This window comes from Numenius arquata, chromosome 1 (assembly GCF_964106895.1).
Source record: "Numenius arquata chromosome 1, bNumArq3.hap1.1, whole genome shotgun sequence".
Classification (NCBI taxonomy): domain Eukaryota; kingdom Metazoa; phylum Chordata; class Aves; order Charadriiformes; family Scolopacidae; genus Numenius; species Numenius arquata.
Window position 1 is genome coordinate 25,703,597 of NC_133576.1, and position 19,614 is coordinate 25,723,210.

General features: G+C 53.1%; 1 protein-coding gene across 1 annotated transcript; it reads left to right on the forward strand.

The window, feature by feature from the left end:
* Positions 1-557: 557 nt before the first annotated feature.
* Positions 558-19,385, forward strand: CD101 (CD101 molecule). The gene is made up of 9 exons (XM_074152606.1): positions 558-606; positions 1,692-2,069; positions 2,987-3,403; positions 6,451-6,834; positions 7,631-8,014; positions 8,965-9,369; positions 14,275-14,682; positions 15,515-15,910; positions 19,189-19,385. The coding sequence occupies exons 1-9, from the start codon at positions 558-560 to the stop codon at positions 19,383-19,385; spliced, it is 3,018 nt and encodes a 1,005-aa protein (XP_074008707.1).
* The last annotated feature ends 229 nt before the right edge of the window (positions 19,386-19,614 follow it).

The following is a 19,614-nucleotide window of genomic DNA, read 5'->3' on the forward strand; positions in this document are numbered from 1 at the left end:
ACTGCACCCTGAGGCAGAGCTTGGTCAGCGATCCTTGGGGAGTGCTGTGCCAGCCCAGCTTCTACCTTGAGGCATCGTGCTGCCTCCTGCAGCTATGGAAAACAAATAAGGGGCGGGGGGGGAGCTTCAGCCCTAGAAATCTGCCCCCATCCCTCCCTGGGGTCTGGCCCCTTGCCCCCTCTGTTAGCAGGGAGCAAGCTACTCCATGCAACAAAGTAGGAGTTGTGAGGCAGAGGGTTAGCTTGTGGGCTGCTGTGGGACAGCAAAGCCACAGCTGGTAGTGCTGGGCACCTAGCACGCACACAGGGGCTGGAGGGGCCTTGGGCATCACCCTTACCTAAGCAGTGTGGGGCTGGGGTGCTGGCTGTCACCTCCCAGAGGCGTGTTACTTTGCACCCCGCTCCCCAGCCTCTCACTAGCCATTTCTAGCAGAGGAAACCGCCACTGCCAGGCAGCTTCCTCCCAGCCACTTTCAAAATAGCGGGGTGGCTGTCGCTGTTGCCCACGAGAGCCTTCCACCACCTCTCTGGGAGAGGACCCAAGCAGAGCCATTTCCCATGGGGCTGACACGGTGCCTGGCAGCTGCCTTCCTCCTCCTCCTCCCAGGTAAGTGCCCTGCACTGTGGTGGTGTCTTTCCTGGGGCAGGTGAGGGGAAAGTAAAGGACCCCCTCGTTGTGGATGGGAGCTTTGCGGGTGGGTGTCTCAGTGGGCCACGTTGCTGGGGCTGCGGGGCCAGGATGGCCCCGCCGTGGCCACAACTGCTCTGGCTTGGTGGCTGTGGGAAGAGGTGTGGTGGCATGTTCTCCTTTGGGCACTGTGATTTCACTCTAAAGCAATAGCCTGGACCCTGGCAAGGTTTCAATGAGGGGACATGCACACCCCTGCTGCGTGAATACTGGGGGTGCGGAGGGGATTACCTCCCCACCCCTTCCCTTAGGAGAGGTTTTCTGAGGGTTTCTTAGCCTGTGGTGCCACCCGCTCTCTTCCCTGAACGAGTCTCAATGGTTGGTTTTTGACTCGGTGCCCACGTCCTCTGGGCGTTTCGCTCGGTGTGCGTGATGGGCACCAGAATAGAGCGAGTGTCACTACTGGGAGCTCTGTGGGAGGGGAGGGTGCACGGGTGGCCATCACCTCCCTAAACTCCTTGCAGGCAGAAAGGGGGGGACCCCTTGATGCCTCCCAGTGCCCCTTGTCTTTGGAGAAGCTCTTGCTGGCTCCCTCTCCCGTGCCCTCCCTAGTTTCTCTCCGTGGAGTACCTCTGCAACACTCGGCCTGCTAGTTCCTTCCACTGTCCCATGTCCCTTAACTTCTGTGCTGTGTCTCCTTCTCTGGCAGTGGTCAGCTCTGGCACCTGCTCCCTTCCCCTCCCAGCTTGTGCAGGACTTGAGGGCTTGGTCCTCTTAATTTTGATCCACCACAAGCTTCCTCCAGTGATCTCAGCCTGATTGCTGCTCCCTCTGAACAGCTGGCTGAGAGATGCTCTCCAGCCACGCCACAGGCTTGACCGCCCTCTGGCCCTGGTGGTCTCAGTCATTGACCCAGTATGCTAGAGGACAAGAAAGTTCAGAACTTGTTCTTACAATTGCAAGGGATGTGAAGTCTTTGGACTTTGGACTGCCGTTTTGGGTGTGCAGCCCTTGGGTGGCATATACCCCTGCAAACACTGTGTGTGCCGACTGTTTGCCGGCAGGTTTGAGCACAGGCCAGCGGGTGGTGGCTGTTCAGAAGGGACCCCTCTACCGAGTGAAGGGGTCCCACGTCACGCTGTGGTGCAAGGTGAGCGGCTACCAGGGCCCGGCAGAGCAGAACTTCCAGTGGTCCATCTACCTGCCCTCCGCCCCCGAGCGGGAGGTGCAGATCATCAGCACCGTCGACCCCTCCTTCCCCTACGCCATCTACACCCAGCGTGTGCGCAGCCGGGGGATCTACGTGGAGCGGGTGCAGGGGGACGCCGTCCTGCTGCACATCACCGAGCTGCAGGAGCAGGATGCTGGGGTGTATGAGTGCCACACGCCCACCACCGACGAGAGGTACTTTGGGAGTTACAGCGCCAAGACAAACCTCTCAGGTGAGTCCAGAAGGAGAGCCCTTGTTCCCTGGCCAGGCAGGGCTGCAGGCAGGCTTCCACCGCCCCCCAGTTTGTGCTGGGTAGAACTGCTCATCTCTTGGTCCCTGACAGAGGGGCAGCTGGGGAAAGGGGAAATTAATGGCACTGGGAGGGCACAAATTTTCCTTTTTCTCTCCTCACTGTGGGTTTCCTATCCTATCTCTAGGTGGACAAGGGTAAGATGCCCAGAGGTCCTTCAGCAGGTTGCTCTGGCCGTTGCCTCCCAGGCAGGGCAAGGGAAGGCAGAGGAAGCTTTTGCTGTCCCATGGCCTGACTTTAATTTCTGTTCCTGATGCAGCCACAGCATTTCACAGCTAAATGGGCAGGAGTTTTCAGGCTCTGTGCATTAGCTGTTGGTGCCCTCTTGGGTCAGGGTGTGGGACTTGACCCAAGCAGGATGTCTGCAGAAAGAGGGAGGGAGGCAGCTCCCACAGAACACTGGAAGAGGGTGGAGAGGCACAGGGAAAGGCCCTACTGTGAGCCCTACCAAGTCTACACAGTGGTATGCTGCTTCCATCCGGTATTCACCCCTGTTCCCACCTTTATACTGGTGGTGTGCCAGCCCGTGCTTGGGATCATGAGGGGCTGCTCGTTAATCTCCTTGGGGTTGCCTACTTAATACTGCCAGTAGCTTGTCTGAAGAGGGTACTGCAGAGAGATTTGCTGTGCTTTCTTCCCTGCTGAGGTTTTAACCGCTTTCTATTTTGGTGTAGGCTGATGGAAGCCTTCTCAATCAGCTACAAAAGATAATTCTCCCACACTGTCAGATCCCTCAGGGCCTGACTGCAGTTTCATAATGACCAGCAGGTTGCCCATCAAGGCCAAGAATTTATTTTTCCTGTGCTCTGCTGCTCTCTGTGTTTCTCCCCTCTGCTCAGTGATTGCAGACACTCTCTCGGCTTCCATGGTACCCCAGGTCCTCACCCGTGCTGAAGGGGAGGCGGTGGAGCTCACCTGCGAGGTGTCCAAGTCCACAACCCAGCACACGCATCTCTCTGTTGGCTGGTACCGTCTCCAGGGAGCAGGAGAGAGCCATGCCGAGGAGGTCCTCATCCTCTCCAAGGACTTTGTCCTGAGGCCAGGGCCCTCTTATGCACAGAGGTTTCTGGTGGGGGACATGCGGCTGAACAAAGTTGGGAACACCACATACAAGCTCTCCATCGGGGGAGTGGAGCCATCTGACCAGGGTCAGCTGTACTGTGAGGCAACTGAGTGGATTGAGGATCCTGATGAGACATGGAAGGACATCTCTCGCAAGCAAACAGGCAGGACGTCACTGGAGGTCATGAGCCAGGGTAAGGTCCTTGCAAATTCATATGTTGGCTCCAACTCCTTTATGCATTCATGGCTCTATAGCAGCAGCCTTCAGTGGCTTTCACCTGCCTCTGCTGCAGCCCAGGGACTCACCGGTGAGTCTGGCCGCCTCCACCATGCACTGCGAGGGGCAGGCTGGTCTCAGGGCCATGGCAACCCCTGGTTCGGGAGCTGTTGGTGCTTCTCGCTTTGGAGGTTCATGTAGCTGAATCTCCAGTGCCGGCAGCAATCATGCAACTTTGTGGGCCCACACAAGATGTTAGCAGAGAGCAGTGTGTGCCCACAGCAGCCTGGCTTCTTGGCAGCGTTAAGCTCTAGTGTGTGGAAAACTGTATTGCTCGAGGGTCTCATGGCCTCAAAAACTGAAGTACCCAAGAGTCGTCTCATCTGCCTGTCCTGGTGCCTCGGCCACGGGCACCAAGGGACACGGGCTGCACGGCTCTAGTGTCTGCTGGCTTCCAGAGCAACTGGTGTTGCTGTTTATTAGACCATCCCTATGTCCCCTCCTAGTAGTTCATATATAGCAGTAATGGGACTGTGGGCCACACTGTGCTTTGAAGTGGCTGCACGAAGGTCCTGGCCTTATGCTCTAGGAAGACATAGTATTAGGTATTTAGAAAGAGGAGACTTAGACCTGCTAACATGTATGACATGAATTAAAATAGGAAAGTTTGAAAACCAGCCTCTTGCTAGTGCTGCCGATCTTCCCCCACTCCACTCTGTGTCTGCCAGGTATCTCCCGTTCCCTCTGCCCAGCCGCTTCCTGTGGCTCTTTGCATCTGCAAGCTCTGTGTCGCCTTGCCCAGGGCCGGTGGGAAAACCCTTCTCTCCCCACTCCCCTGGGATGGTTACAATGCTGTGTGTTTGCTGCCACTCCTCTGAGCACCCTGACTGCCATCCCTCCTGCTACAAGCCCTTTGGCTGCCATCCCTTGCCCTGCTCTTCCCCCAGCTGCGTGTGGGTAGCTGTGCTCAGAGGAAGGGAAAATCTCTCTCTCCCACCAGTAAGTTTTGCCTCAAAGCAGCCAAGACAAGGCTGCATCTGATTGATGCTCTTTAATATATGCAGTAGTATGTAGTAAAATGGGAGCAAGTTTCTCACTGAAAACCTGCCTGGGGAGGTGGTGTACCCCATCTTCATGCAGATGGAGGAGGCTGCAGAGCTGGGGTGGTGAGCTGTCTCATGGGAGGGTGGTGAGTCAGAGCAGGAAACCAAAGAAACGGATGGGTAAGGACCAAGCACCCTGTGTGCAGCTCAGGGGGACAAGGTATCAGGGGGAGGGAAGTGCAGTCTCCCACTGTCAGAGCCTGCTTCCCGAAACCTGGCTGACTGGCAAAGCCTTTATTCCTCTTGTTTACGTGCTGTTTGCAGCAATGGCTGTCCATGTCTGCTGCTGCCTGGCAAGCAATGGCAGTTGGTGCGCTTTCCTGCGTCTGCTTGTTTAAGAAGGTTCATCATCACCGGTAGTGTGTGACTTTGGGTACCAGTGGCATAGGATCATTGAGAAACAGAGGAAACTTGTCAGAGTTTAATATTTGCCCTGTGGTAGCTATTATGGGAAGAAGGGAGGCGATGGTGGTAAGGGGACAATATGGTGGTTGTATTAGAGCTGCTGGTATTGCCAGGGGGAAACAGGGGCGGGCGTACAAGCCCTCCATCGCGTCTGCAGGGCTGGGATCTCCCTCCAGCACCCAGTGGGAGACCCCAGGCTATGGGGCTGAGCACCCTGTCACACTGGGAGTGGTGACCGCTCTGACGGCGGCCATCTGCTCCATCAGTTTCTATAAACTCTCCAGCAAATATTTGGGAATGCCAAACATATCTGCAGCGGCTGGGATTCCTGTTTGCAAACTGTTTATGAAGCAGTGTTTAAATTCACAGGGTGATCTGCTTGCAATAAATTGTTTGAGCCCTTCCAGTGGCAGTTTGGGAGCTGCTCTGTTTTACCTCCAAAGTTGCCCTTGTTGTTAGACATGAGGGGCACCACAGTGACCCAAAGAGATGGAGTGGTGTGAGCCAGGCTGCTTGCCCAGGGAGTCGGGGCTCAGCCCTACCTCCTGATTTTTGGCTGTGCCACTGCTGTGTGGGGTCAGGGCACAGGGTTTTGGGGCACCCTGTGGGTCTCTGCCTGCAGCCACTCTCCAGCCAGGCTGATGCCGGGAACTAGGGGGCATTAGCAGCAGAGGCTTTGAATGCCCCATAAGGAAGGTGAATCGTATCATGGGACCCAAAGACAGGGTGTCCTTACCTCAGGTGTGGATCTGCCAAGGGAAAGATGACTTTGTGCTCCCTCTGTCGCTGCCCTCTTTGCTTGGCACCTGCTGCTAGCTGGTGTAGGGTTCAGGACAGGGACTAGGAGATGACCTCCACCTGCTCTCACTCTGATCTCTGCCTCTGACCTCTCCATGCTGTGACAAGTCTTGACATTTCTGCTTTCTGTAGGAATTAACCCAAAACCTCTTCAACTTGGAGAGGGTCTCTTGCCCACATCCTTCAACAGCCAGTGAGGGCTGCAGCATGCGGGACCAGCAGCATCAGATTCAGATAAGCAACTTGGATGCCAGCCCTCCATGTACCTTCTCCCACTACAGACAGCAGAGTTAGAAACACCACTGAGTGATAAAGCCCCTTTGTGCCCCTTTCTGGTTTAAGGGATATTTGTTAAATGAATCAGAACAGCTCCAGGAGCTGCCCTCTGTTCAGATGCCTGAGCTGAGCAGAGGATGGCTGTGGCCCAAGGCCATCCCAGTGGGTGCTCTGCTCTGGAGGGGTTGGCCGCTCCAAAGCGGGCAGCTCAGCTCCTCGGGGCTCTGGTGCTTCCTCCACCTGCGACTGCTGGTTAGTTCCTGGAGCTGGTGACGGTCACCCCATGGGCTAAATTTTCTATCATAATCACTATTCTAATGAAAGAAAATGTGTCATAGAGAATTCCCTCCCATTTCCCTCTGCACAGCTATAGATGCTGCCAGGTGAGAGGGAAGGGTGGGCAGGGCCACCCAGCACCTACTTTGCTTTTGATTGCCCACAGGCAGAGACCTATCCGTGGACATCGCTGCTGCTGAAAGCTCCCTTTCCGAAGGTGATACCTTGCAGCTAAATTGCATGGTGGGAGCCCAGAAGAGCAGCAGCAGGCACTTCCAAGTGCTTTGGCTCCTCAACGGCATGGAAGTGGCCAAGGTTGACCCCCATGGGGTATTGATTTGGGAGGACAAATACGAGGAGAGAGCCAAGATGGGACAGCTCCGAGCATTCAAGCACAGCAACACGGTTTATGTCCTCACCATCTATGAGGTGGGGCTGAAGGACAATGGTACATACCATTGCTCTGTTTTGGAGGTGAAGACTCCTGGAGACTTTCACAGCATCCAAACCAATCTGTCATCAGGCATCCAAGTCAACGTGAAGCCAATAGGTTAGTAAATCTTAATTGCTGCTCTTCCGGGTAAAGCCTGCAGTGATCCCTGACTGGGGAACGCTTCAAGTCTGGCCTCATCTTGGCAGGGGCAACACACCTGCTGTTTGCAGCAAGAGCACAAATGTGCCATAGATTTTGGTGGATAATAACGGGAGAAGCACTTGCTCTGGCAAACATTTAGCATGACAGTTGCAGCAGCTGTCAACAAAGTGTAAACCTTTAGCTCAGTTTCTTTGCAAAAACTTTTGTGGCAAATAGGTAGAGTTCTGGGGAGGCTGTGTCCTCCTGTGTCTTGGGTACAGAAAATTGTGAACAATGCATGTTGCTGCTCCTGAGGATCACAGGATGACCCAGCAGAACAGGTGCTTCTGGCTGGGAGGGATCATTGCTATTTCCATCAGGGCGCTCTCCCTGTTTTGGAGGGGTGACTTGTGAGAAACCACTCTAAGAAACATGTGTAGGAGACTCTTGGTTTCCTTGTCATAGCTAGATGATGGCTACTCTGATGTAGCAGGAGCTGCCTGTTGGGACTCTATTTCTTAAATATTTCTTTATGTATCCATGTCCCAGGAAAGACATTAAAGAAGAAAAAAAACACACAAAAAACCAACCAAAAACCAATCACAAAGCCCTCTCCAAAGAATAAGAAAAAGCTGGTTGAAAATTTCAGACAAGTCCTTTCCTATTCCAATGTCAAGATTTATCTAGACTCTCCATTTAATGCCACAGTATCTCTGGCTTTTTCTGAGGAGCATCACAATGTCCTCTCCCACGCAGTAACTGTTGTTTGCAGAGAGACGCATGCGCCTGTCTGTGTCCACCAGCACGCCGCAGGTCATGGTGGGAGATGCCTTGATCTTCCTTTGCGAGGTGCAAGGAGCAACCGAACGTGTGTCTGTGCGGTGGTGGCACCTGCCACCACAGCACCCAGGTCCCCGGATGCTGGTGGCCACCATGGGGCAGGATGGCACCCTGAGCCTGGGCAGTGCCTACCAGGATGGCAGGACTCGTGGGAACCTCCGGCTGGAGAAAGTGAGCTCTGGTGCTTTCACCCTGGTGATTCCCAACACACTGGATGAGAGTGACAGCGGGCGGTATGGGTGTGAAGTGACGGAGTGGTCCAAAGGCCGGAGGTGGACAGAGGCAGGAGAGGCAGCAGTGACAGTCAGCTCCATGGGTGAGTTGGACCACCCCTATTTTGGGGTTTTCAGGCTGGACATACTGGAGGCAAGGCTGGAGAAGCGGGTGGGCGCATGTGGGTAGGACAGAGGTGTGCTCTGTCCTGAGCTCCGCTGCTGCTGCAGGGTGACCTGAGGCTGATCCCTTGGCCCTGGAGTGCTTCAATTTCCCCATTTCTAGCAGGCTTCTTGAGTCCTCCAAGAGGTGTTTTGGGAGAGACAAGTGGGACAAAACAGCTAAGACAGCTGGAGACCTGAGAGGCAGTGGCTTGTTCAGATCTTTCTGTCTGTCTCCTTAAATTGAAATACAAAATATCTGGTCTAACAACATAATTACTTACAGTAATTAAGATCAACAAAGGCACTTGCTGAGTTGTATGGTGGCCTCTGTCAGAGATACACCTCTGGTGCTGGCATCTGATTGCTTCTCCTGGCCTCCTGTCTGAACAGGGAGCCGCTAACTTCCCCAGAGTGCAATGCCCATGTTATTTCTTCTTTTGATTGCTGGAATGGGCGCCTTTATGGAGAGGCAGCTTTTGGCTGTGATTTAGAGTGGTTTTCCTTTCTTATTGCTGGGCCGGGTGCCTGAGAGCGCTGGTCGGGCCACAGGAGTTTGTTAGGCTTTTGTGGAGGGTGGAAAGAAGCAGCAAACCAGGCAGCAGCATCAGCCAGAGGATCTGTGGGGAGCCTGGAAGAAAGGAAACTCAGGGTTGCCCGGGGGGAAGCTGAGGGTGGGAGAGCAAGGCGGCAAGGTAGGAGAGTGGGCCATGGGGCTGGAACAGCGCAGCGCAACTCAGGGGAGAGCAGCAGAGGAGCAGCGCGAGTGCTGGCTGCCATGGGGCTGCGGTGGCTGGGGCGGTGGGGATGGTGCTGCGCGGGAAGGGTGGAGACGAGGTGGCGCAGGGCAGGATTTCTGTCCCGGCACCAAGGGCTCTCTCCTCCCGAGCAGGTCTTGGTCTGCATGCCACGCTGAGAAGCCGAATTGCCACCGTCAGATATGGGCAGGGCTTTGAGCTCGTCTGCCAAGTGAGCGCCAGCTACACCTTCGAGGAGGTACCAGTGTCTGTGGGGTGGCTCTTCCAGCCCAGCCCACCCACTGGCTACTACCACAAACTGGTCTGGGTCTTTCCTAACGGCACCACGGTCTGGGGAACAGCACAGCCACACTTCCAGTGGAAAGCCCAGCTGACGAAGGCTGCCACCTCCTTCAGGCTGCGCATCCACGACGCCACCACTGCCAATGAGGGGACGTACCAGTGTGAGGTGGAGGTCTGGAGGAGGAATGCTCCACCTCTGGAGCAACCAGCGGCCACCACCAGGTCCAATGCAGTGGGGATAAAGGTAGTGCTGCCAGGTAAGCAGTGTCACGGGCGCTTCTTCAGCAGAGGTCTCTCTTTATGCAACTTTACATCCACCAAACATCTGGGGCAACAAGGACCACTGATGGCTGGGGTGTTCCCAGCAAGATTACTTCCCAGGGCTGCATGAGACAGTGCTGCCTGTCCTATATCTTCCTCAGCATCCACAGCTCCTGACAACACTGTTGGAGGCAAATTTGGTGTTGAGGAGTGGCAATGTCTATTTTTTTACAGATTATGCCAAGCATAGAGGGATCAGCCTTGCCAGTAGGATTTTAAGCCTTGTTTCTGGGAAGAAGTACCCCCCCCCAAAAGGAGCCCAGTTGAGTGCTGGGGGTGTGAGGTGCCTCCCAGGGCTGGGCTTCTGGGGGAGCTTGAAGGCGGTGGAGAGAGACCAGTTCCCGAAGCTGGTGTTGGGATGTCTGTATCCCCCTGACTATATACACCCTTGGTGTATTTGAGGTGTGCTGAAAAAGTGCCAGGGCTCTGTGCTGGGCTGAGAGCCAGCACTGAGCTGCAAGGTGCTAGGGGCTCTGGGTGGAGGCATCTCCTCCCGGGCACGCCTGGGCTGCGCAGCCGGGGTCCCTGCTCTGGGTTCCCTTTTATGGCCACCTCTGCGGGCAGGGTCCGTGCTGCCGCTGTGTCTGCCAGCATCGTGCAGGCAACCTCATCCTCTTATGGAAGAGAGATGTTGCAAATACATAGCAGCTCCCCAGCCAGCCCGCTGTGCTCCTGCTCCCCCACCACCCCTGGCAGCAGCACAGGATCGGCTTGCCCTGCTCCCGGCTGGGGCTCCTGGAGGAATTGAAGGGGTTGATCTGGGAAAAACCTCTGAGCCTGTGGAGGCAGGCATGGGAGTACTGGGGTTTGGGTCTTTTTTCCTCCTCACCAGCAAAGGAGAGTTCTTGCTCTTTTTTCATGCATTAAGTGCTCCTTCCTCTAATTCTTTGGTTTTTGGGATCACAACCCGGTGAGCTGTAATCATGCATTTTCTGTGTTTTTCAGCTGATAGGTTTGCTGTAGCATACACTGATACGTTTCCTTCCCTGTTCGGGCTCGTTTCCATGGTGCTCTCCCTCCCGCTCTGCTGCTGCTCTTCCCTCACCCCTGTGGAGCTGGGTGCTGTGGTGCTCTGTATTATACCTGAGCTAAAGACAGCCACGGGCAGGGGGTCTGCAGGGTGGTACTGAGCCCAGGGGTGACAACCAACAGCATCCGTGAGCATACATTAGTAGTGTAAATGGCATTAAGATGAGCAGATGTAATTGTAGAGCGTCTACACAGAGAAGACAGCAGCAGCGGAGCAGCGAGATATTAAGATGTTTGGCTCCAGACGTATTGCAGCTGTTACTGGGTACTGCGGCGCTGTAAAGATGGTGGGAACTGGGAGGGAGTGATGCGCAGCGGGAGGTGGCTGCTGGCTCTAGTACCGTCTCTCTCAGGCAGCATGAGCCAATGAAGGATGTTTGGGAAGGTGGAGAAGTAAGTCTGGGAAGGATGCCGGCTCTAGCAGCAGTGGGATGAGGTGAAGCTGAAGAAAATGAAGCTGCAAATCAGGAAAATCACCAGCTTGTTTCTTCACACCTGCAGAGATACTGGAGTCCTTGACTTTTGCTTCAGCACTTTGTTTACCACAAAGCACCTAAAGAACCACAGTCGGTGCTTCAGGAGTTTAAATGCCACTGTAACTTAGGATGGGAGGGACATGTCTGAAGAGTCATAACAGGAGGGAAAGGAGGACAGGTCTTTGCCATTTCTGACTTATTAGGTAGTTTAGCATCTGACTCTTGGTGGAATCTCATAATTAGTGCCCTGGGCAGCCGGACGGAGATCCCGCAATACTACACTTTGCTGCCCAGCCTTATGCTCTTATCAGCCTCTCAGTGCAGAAGCCCACAGTGGCTTCCCCCGGCTCTGGAACGAGCCACAGGGGGCTTTGCACCAGCCGCCTCTCTGTCCGTCTGGCCCCACATGGGTCACTACAACAGCCGTGCCCTTCTGTATGCTCCACTGCTCCCCAGCCGGGAAGAAAGCACAGCATCAGCAGGCAGGGTTCACAGAGAGATGGACAGCGAGAGGCTCGGCTTGGTTAATTAAATTGAAATTGAAAGGGAAAAGAGCACCACGTCTTTCTGTGCCCAAGGAAGAGGCAGGCAACTGCTCTGCCCTTTTCGGTAATTGATCTTTAGCAGGAATGAGAGGAGACTTGGAGTTGAAAGGAAGGGGCTTTGCAGCAAGTGTTCTGCTTCCTCTCAAGGTGATCTTCTCTGTGAGCGTAACAGCAATTTTTCTCATCAAAATCGAGTGCTCACAGCAGCAGCTCAGAGAGTGGCTCCTCTCTGAGCTCTGGTAGCTTTTGCTTCTCTGGAATATTTTCTCCCCACTGGGCGTCAGGCCGGGCCATGTTCAAGTGAGAGGCCACCCTGGGCAGTTTGCCGTCTCCTGTGCTGGCAGCCTCTCTGGGTTTGGGGAAAGGTCCTCGGTTTTACCTGCTGACTCTGACTTGCAGCAGCGCTGCCGGGACGAGCTCACTTGGAGGGAGGTGCAGGGTTTGGTCCAGCATGGCCCCACAGCTGACTTCTCTGGAGCTCCTTTTTGCTGTGAGAGGAGCAAAGCTGCTTGCGATGAGTGGTGGGGCTACTCTGCTGGCACGCTCTCCCCGGCAGCTGCAGCTGGGGAAGGCACATCCATTCGGCTGATGTGGGAAGGTAGTCCCCAGTGTCCCCCACCTCCCCTGGTCCTTTCCACTCCTCTCCTGTGGCCTTTGAAGCGGGAGCAAAGTTTCCAGTTAAAATACCTGTGAGTATTTATTTTTTTTTTTTCCCCCTTTGGCAGAGTTCACTTTTGGCTTCCTGAATAAAGCTCCTGGATTTCAGCAGGCTGGCTGAGTGATATTCTCTGTACTTGAGCAGCTGAAGTTAGGAATCATAGCGTGGTTTGGATTGGAAGGGACCTTAAAGATCATCTAGTTCTAACCCCTCTGCCATGGGCAGGAAACCAAGTGTCTTACTTTTTTTTACAGTGTGATCAGTTTACCTGTCACAGAAACGCAGGGTAGCTGAGGTTGACAGGGACCTCTGGAGGTCATCAGGTCCAACCCTCTGCTGAAGCAGGGCCAGCTAGTTCCCCAGGACCACATCCCAGATGGCTTTTGAGTATCTTCGAGTTGGGAGACTGTCCCTCTCTGAAGATTTGTGTTTCCTTAGAGCTGGCTATGGGCTGGGTGCACTTTTAACTACTGAAGTTGGAAGACATCAACTTGCATCTGGTTCCTAAGTACACCCAAGTCTGCTTGGTCGCTGCCGAAATCCTCAGCAGTGAGGTGAAGCAGTAAGCATATATTGGGACTTAATGGATGTGCAAGTCCTGCTGTAGAGGAAACTGTCTACCTTTTGGTGAAAAGGTATCTCCATAGTGAGAAGAGAAGAGGGAGGAAGTACAACAGGGTGCAAAGAGAAAAAAGCAGCATAAGTGGATGTGAACTGGTAGATTTTGTTGGCAAACTTGAGAGGGAGGCAGAAGCAATGTGCAGGGGTGTCAAGGGCCATCAGATGGGCTATTTTGCACAAAAGAGGCAGTGGTGGCCTCTGAAGTGGACTGCTTGAGGTTTGAGAAGAAATGCTTGAAGGAAGAGGGAAATGTGTGGGCTCTGTCCTGTGGTGTCCCTCTTTCCCATTGGCCTCAGCAGGAGAAGCCACAGCTCCCTCCTGGTCCATGGGCTCTTTCCATAACCAGTTCCTGATGCATCCCTCAGGGAGGCGCTGCAGAGGAGAGTGCCCTGCTGAGCCTGTGGCTGAGGGCAGGGGGCTGAGGCATTCTGTGGGGCATCTCAGTGTGTCCTCTGCAACCCATCCCTGAACCAGCATCTGGGGGCTGAGCTTAAGGGAGCTCAATTGTCCCCAGCCTCCATGGCACAGGGTGTCCATGGTTCAGCTCATATGAGGTTCAGCTCATATGCAAAGAAAATACTAAGAATGGAAACGCAGCCTATGGTCCCTTAAAGCCCTGATGGTGTCTTATGCTGAGTGATTTCTGTCTAACCACAGGTAGATTTTGTGTGTACTCCTTCACTGGCCCCATCCGACAGTGGTGTCTCAGCGTGGAGGGGAGAGCTGAGGGGAAATGCAGGCAGTCAGAGGCCCTTCAAAGAGACCGGTTCCCAACCTTTCCGCTGCTGGGGGAGAAGGAAAGGCAGCAGCAATGAGTGACGTGCAGCGGGAAGGGGTCCCTCAAAGCAGGAGCAGCACAGGCCCATCGGGAGCAACTGTGTACCCTTCCATGGGGGCAGAGCTGCAGGCAGCACCGCAGCTCTCCTCTCCTGAACTGCTCACTGCTAAACTGAACAATTGCTGGGTATAGCGGATGTTCAGGGGCGTGTTATGTGGCTTCCAGTTAATAACCACAGCAAACATCTGAGGTGGCGACTGTTAGCGAAATGCATGCAGGTTCTGTAGTCTCTCTGAGATAAGACACTTTTTCACAGTCCCCAAAGCTGTGGGCTGGTTTTGTCGCTTATGTGTGAGCCTGCTGATAGAAGCAGTGGTAGACGGACACGTTTGCTTCAGACAGAGGCTTGGCCTCCAAAGCTCCAACAAAGCATCTGCCTCCCTCCTCCCATTCCTGCCCTGTGGTCCCCCAGGCGCATCCTCTGCTACTCCCCTGACCAGCGGCACCCAGTGATTCCCTGTCACAGTTCAAATAAGGGTGGGTGGGTTTGCTCTTTCCCTCCTTTCCCCCCACCCTTCCTGCTCCAGCATCCCCTAATAGGTCTTTCTCCTCTGAGCACCCTCTTCCTCTCTCTTCTTTCAGCAGGTCTCTCAGGCCAGCCATATTCCTCTCCTTGCCACAATTCCTGTATTGGCAGCTGCAGAGGCTGTGATTATTTTGTTTCTCCATTCTAGAAAGCAAGCTTCAGGTAGCTACAGAAGGGAGGTCTGTGGAGATTGCTGGCGGCGCCGACACAGCCGTTGAGTGCAGGATCATGTTCGCCCTGAATAATTCTCAGTTTGCTGTTACCTGGTACCTCCTACCTCCTCCTCCGGCAGATGCAACCCCCCTGCAAATCGTAAGGACCAACTACAGCAGCATACAGGAATATGGGGCTGAATTCAGCTCTCCTTCACAGAAGTCCCGGTTCCTGAGCCAGAGAGTGTCCAGCAATGTTTTCTGGCTGCGGATACTCTCTGCAAACCCCGGGGACCAAGGCAAGTACTACTGTCTGGTGGAAGAATGGCTCTGGCTGGTGGATGGCTGGCACAAACTTGGAGAGGGAGCATCAGGAAGGACCACACTGGAGTTCAAGCTCCCAGGTGAGCTGGCAGTTCTCTCTTGTATAGATGCTGCTGGACCAGGTTGGATCAATTTAGAACCTGTCTGGCAGGGCTTAGGAGAAGCAGCAGCTCCTACATTGGACGTGCAGGAGGTGTCAGTGCCTCTCAAAGGGAAACAGGGAATTGGGAGGATGTGGTAAATCCTCCTAAACCAACCAAGCTGTTATTTTTGCCATTGGCAGGTGATATCTAATGCTTCATAACAAAGTGAATTGTGGCATTTTCTTTTCCCTCCAACACATGAGGCGCTTGGTTGTTTGTACAGTGCTGTGACTAGAGAAGAAGCCCTTTCCTGGTACTCCTGAGCATTCTGAAGCAAGACACTCAGTTTTCCTTGCCCTGCAGGGGTACCCTTACCCTTACCATTGCTGCTGAGAACACGGCTGAAGGCTCAGCTGCTCCCACCTTGGGCACTGCACCGCTACAGTGCACAGTGGGTCTCCCTGGCTCAGTTCTTCCCTTTCTCAAACTCACTTGACTTATGGGTTGCAGCCTTAAGTAAAATCGATCAGAAAATTCCAGTATCCTAAATAGCTTTTGGTCCAAAGGATACCATGTCATGTATTTGGAGGGGGTGGGAAGTATTACAGCAGAGGGTTGTGAAGAGAGGGCAAAGATGATAGGGGAGGGAAAAACTCCCCAGGGAGAATGAGTCACAGGAGCACGGGCCCTGTGGGCATCCTGCAGAGGGGGCCGTCCCAAACCCCCACACTTTGCTCCAGATTTTTCTGTAAGACTGCGGGCGCAGGCAGGAGCATTTCTATGGCAGTGCAATATTGCAATGTCTCTTCCTGCTTGCATCCTACCCCAGAGCGTGAACTGCAGCTGGAGAAAACCAACTACAGCGTCTCAGCGAGGGAGGGCGAGGAGGTGACGCTGCACTGCCTGCTGCAGGGTGCCCGCCTGCCCACCACCCACCTCTCCGCCACCTGGTTTCGGGTGAAGGACAGCAGCCGTGTCAGTCCCCTGCTCACCCTCCACCGCGATGGTGCCATCAAGTACCCACAGGAGAGCCTGGCAGGGAGGCTGCAGCTCCGCCGCCCCACCGCTAGTGACTTCAGCCTGACGCTGCTCAGCGTGGAGAAGGACGATGCCGGGTTCTACCACTGCCAGGTGCAGGAGTGGCAGCAGCAGAGCGAGGGGAAGGACTGGGCTCTGCAAGCCTTGGCACGCTCTGGGTACACCCAGCTCACCACCATCCCACCAGGTAAATGCTGCTGGGTGCGAGGGGCAGCTCACCCCATAGCGGTTCCCCATTAGCTGCGCTGGGAGGTGTGTGTGGGGATAACGGCAGCTCTCTGCTGGTGATGCTGGCTGCAATGGCAGGGATGCAGCATGGCCAGGAGGACTTACTAAGGGATTGCAGAGGAGATCAGTGCTGGGGTGATCACCGAGTTGTGTTGGGAGCCAGGGAAGTCCTTTGAGGGACACATGCTGTGGGTCTGGTGGCAGAGGCAATGAGATCCCATTCCCAGCCCATTGGTCTGCCAGGGCTGAAACCCAGGTGCTTGGCATTGTAAACGCTGGAGGTGGTGGTCAGATGAGATTCCAAGAACTCCAACTATGAGGCACATGGTCCAAAGGGTACCGTTGTGTTCATTTGCGTCTGCAGCATTTTGCTGGCTTGTGGGGGTCCCTGCAGGACCTTTGCAGGTACAACTCTTGCTCTCAGTCATGCCACTGGGGACAGAATGCTAACTGTTTTGGGGGGAAAAAAATCTTGGTGTGATTTTTCTGGCAAGTCCATCTCCAGTGAGGTTTCTAAAAAAACGGCCTTTGTCCTCTTGGGGTGAGTTGGGGTGCATGCCATGCGCAAAAATAGAGCTAGATTCTGCACACAGAATTTTAAATAAAAAAAATCTAAAAAAAACTAAAAAAGCAAAGGGTTCAGTCAGGCTGTCCTGGTTTGAAGTAAAACGGAACCAATTTTCTGTTCTGTAACTTTACACCCTAGCTAGGCCTCCTCTAACTCTCTGAAATTAACAGCATATTGTGGAGAAAACTGCTCGTTCTCAGAATGATAAGACCAATGTTTGTGCTCCATGCCAAGGAATGGTATGCAGGGAGGCCCTTGCTTATAGTTATTGCTGTAACAACCAAGGTCAGCCCCTTTCGTATTTGCCCCCTTAGTGGGTCGGAAATGGAAAAAATGTAGAGGGGTCACATTAGTGGGGAGGAGTGGACAGGACAGGTGACCCAAACCTGACCAACTGGGGTATTCCATCCCATCCGCCCCATGCTCAGTGTAAAAGCTGAGGGATTAAAGGGTCAAGCCCCTTCCTGCGATGGCCGATGTCCAGAGAGGACTCTGTCTGTTCATCTGCCTTTGATCCCGATCCGTGTGTTCCTGACTCCAGAGCTGGAATCCAGTTCCCATCCGTCACTGAGTCCAGTCTGGGACTTCCCCAGTGCCTGCCGGTGATGTGACTGTCATCCTGGGAGCTTGATACGGTTTTGTATATATTGTATCTATTTTATTATTTTCTTCCTTATTTTTATTTTAATATTAATTCTTCATTAAAGTAGTTTAGTTCATTCTAAACTTCTGAATCTCCTTATCTCTTTCTCCTCCTCTCTCCTCTTTTGGGGGGGGAGAGAAGGGGGGAGGAAGGGCCATCTGTCGGTCTGGTTTTGGTAAATTCGGCCAAAACCACGACACAGGCACACACAGTTGTTTTGTTGGTTTTTTTTGTTTTTTTTTTTTTAAGGAGGTAACAGGCAGGAAAAAAGTATGCTCTTGTTGCCTCTTTGGGGAAATAGGCGGCTTGGATGACCCATGTGAAGGAAAAAAATACAAACAGTGAAATCAGTTGTGTTGCACCCAGGTGAGAGAATACGGCAGTTCTTGTGCCTTCAGGCCTGGAGTTGCCATGCCCGAAGCCAGCCTGGGTGCCCACATGTGGTTATAGCTTCTGCAGCAATTTCCAATGTTGGCTGATGTGGAAGAGCTCGGGGGGGACCCTGTAGAGCCCTCCCTTGTGCCTGCTACTGGCACAGGCAGGCACAGAGCCTACTCACATGACTCTGCACCTACAGCAAAACTAATCTGGATTTAATTGCACAGGGAGGGATTGACAGCACTTCATTCCCCATGCTGTTATGTTCCTGCTGTTGTCCATCAAGGCTCCCTCTAGCTCTCAGATTTCTCCTTCATCAGCTCCCTGTCTCATTACCCGTTATCGGTGGAGTAACCATTGCTAAAATTGCTCAGTAACTGCTGGAAAATTCTCCAATTTTTGTATAAGTGTTTTTGCCAAGTGGTTTTCATGTTTTTCATAAAATCCAAGAGGTGTGGGTTGTTTGGTTTTTTTTTTGTTTGTTTGGGGTTTTGTTGTTGTTGGGTGTTTTTGTGTGTGTGTTTCTCCGGTGATGCAGGTATCTCAAAATGCCGTTCTGGCTCATGAATTTCAATGTTTCGGAGTTTTCTGAGAGGTAATGACACAGATTCAGCTCTAATCCCTGATGCTCCCCTTTAGGATTCCTCCCTAGTACTATAAAGGCATGCGTGTAGCAGAAACTTCTCCCTGTTTTCCTATGAGAGAGTAAATGCTGCTTCCGTTTATATGAATGGGGTGCAGAGCTTCAGAGGTAGAGAGAGCTAAAAGCGAGTTTCTCAGCCAGGAGTGGCCCCCAGGTTGGTTCGTCCCTAGGGTCCCACCTAGCCTACCAGGTTGTGTGGGTCCCCCATGAACAGCTTCAAATCAGCAGACCTGCGCGTTCAGCATGGTTCTGCGGAGCAAGCATAAAACTTCTGCACATGAATCTCAGGTAAAGAGGAGAGTTGAGGAACAACATTTTCAAATGGATGAAGCAGACCCAAAGGAGTTGGCATGGTCCTTCATGGTAGGCCAGGTGCATCGGAATTGAAGCTGTGTGTCAAGTAAGGAGATTTTGATGGCCAGGACTAGTGAAGGACAGAGGGTCCACCAGCAGTATAGGCAGCCTCCGCCTCAAATGGGGATCTGTTCTGCAGGAGCTGCCTGCAGTTTGGCGTTGCTGAAATAGGATAGAAGCAAGGAGAGACAAGTGTCTCGGGGAGACAGGGACATCATTGGCGTAGTTTCCTTTGCTTTCGTCTTGTCCCTTCTTGTTCAGTCATGCAGTCTCTGACAGACATCTACCTCACCCTGCTATCACTGGTGTCAGTAGGGACGCAAGGGGTTAAGGGTATGTGGTTTTTCCTTACTGAGCCCAGTCTGGAATGGGTTAGCTGAAGAGTCATGCTGTTTGTGTTGGGATGTTTCAGCTGAATGAGCTGGGGCCCTACCTGACCTCCCAAAACAAGAAATTGAGACAAATCACCTGGTTTCTCTCACCCTTCTCCTTGGGTAGCCGGTATGAATTCTTAAAAATTGGTAGCTGTTGAAGATTGAGGGAAGAGTGGTAAGAAGATAACCTACAGAAACAGTAGGAGAGAGAAACTCGAACTAGCTTGGAGCCTCACTTACTTTTTTTCTTTCTTTTTTCCTTTCTTTTTTCCTCCAGAGTCAACTGTTTTGTCTAGGATCTGCTCATCCCCACCACTGCTGAACTTCATGCTATACTTACCACTGGTTCTGATCTTTCTCCTGGTCCTTGCTGTCTTCTGCTGGTACTTCAAGTTCCGAAAAAGCAAGAAGGGCAACATCACAGGAGACCAGCTGATGGAACTGCAAGGGGATGGAGAGGTCAAGAAAACGTAGCTGGTCTATAACGGCAGATGTAATTTGAAGGAGCAGAGCTGGACAGCTGAGGAGGACTGAGTACTTGCAGAGGGGCTTCTCATTGTTTTGTAGTAGCTTTTTGCAATTGTGTGTTTACTTTCAGTGGAATGAAGTGGCTTTGAATTACTAAGCAGATAGGGCTTTCTTAAAAGGTGTTCCTGTCTCTTAGGTTAGGTACCCACCCATTTCACACTCTGTTCATTGTGGT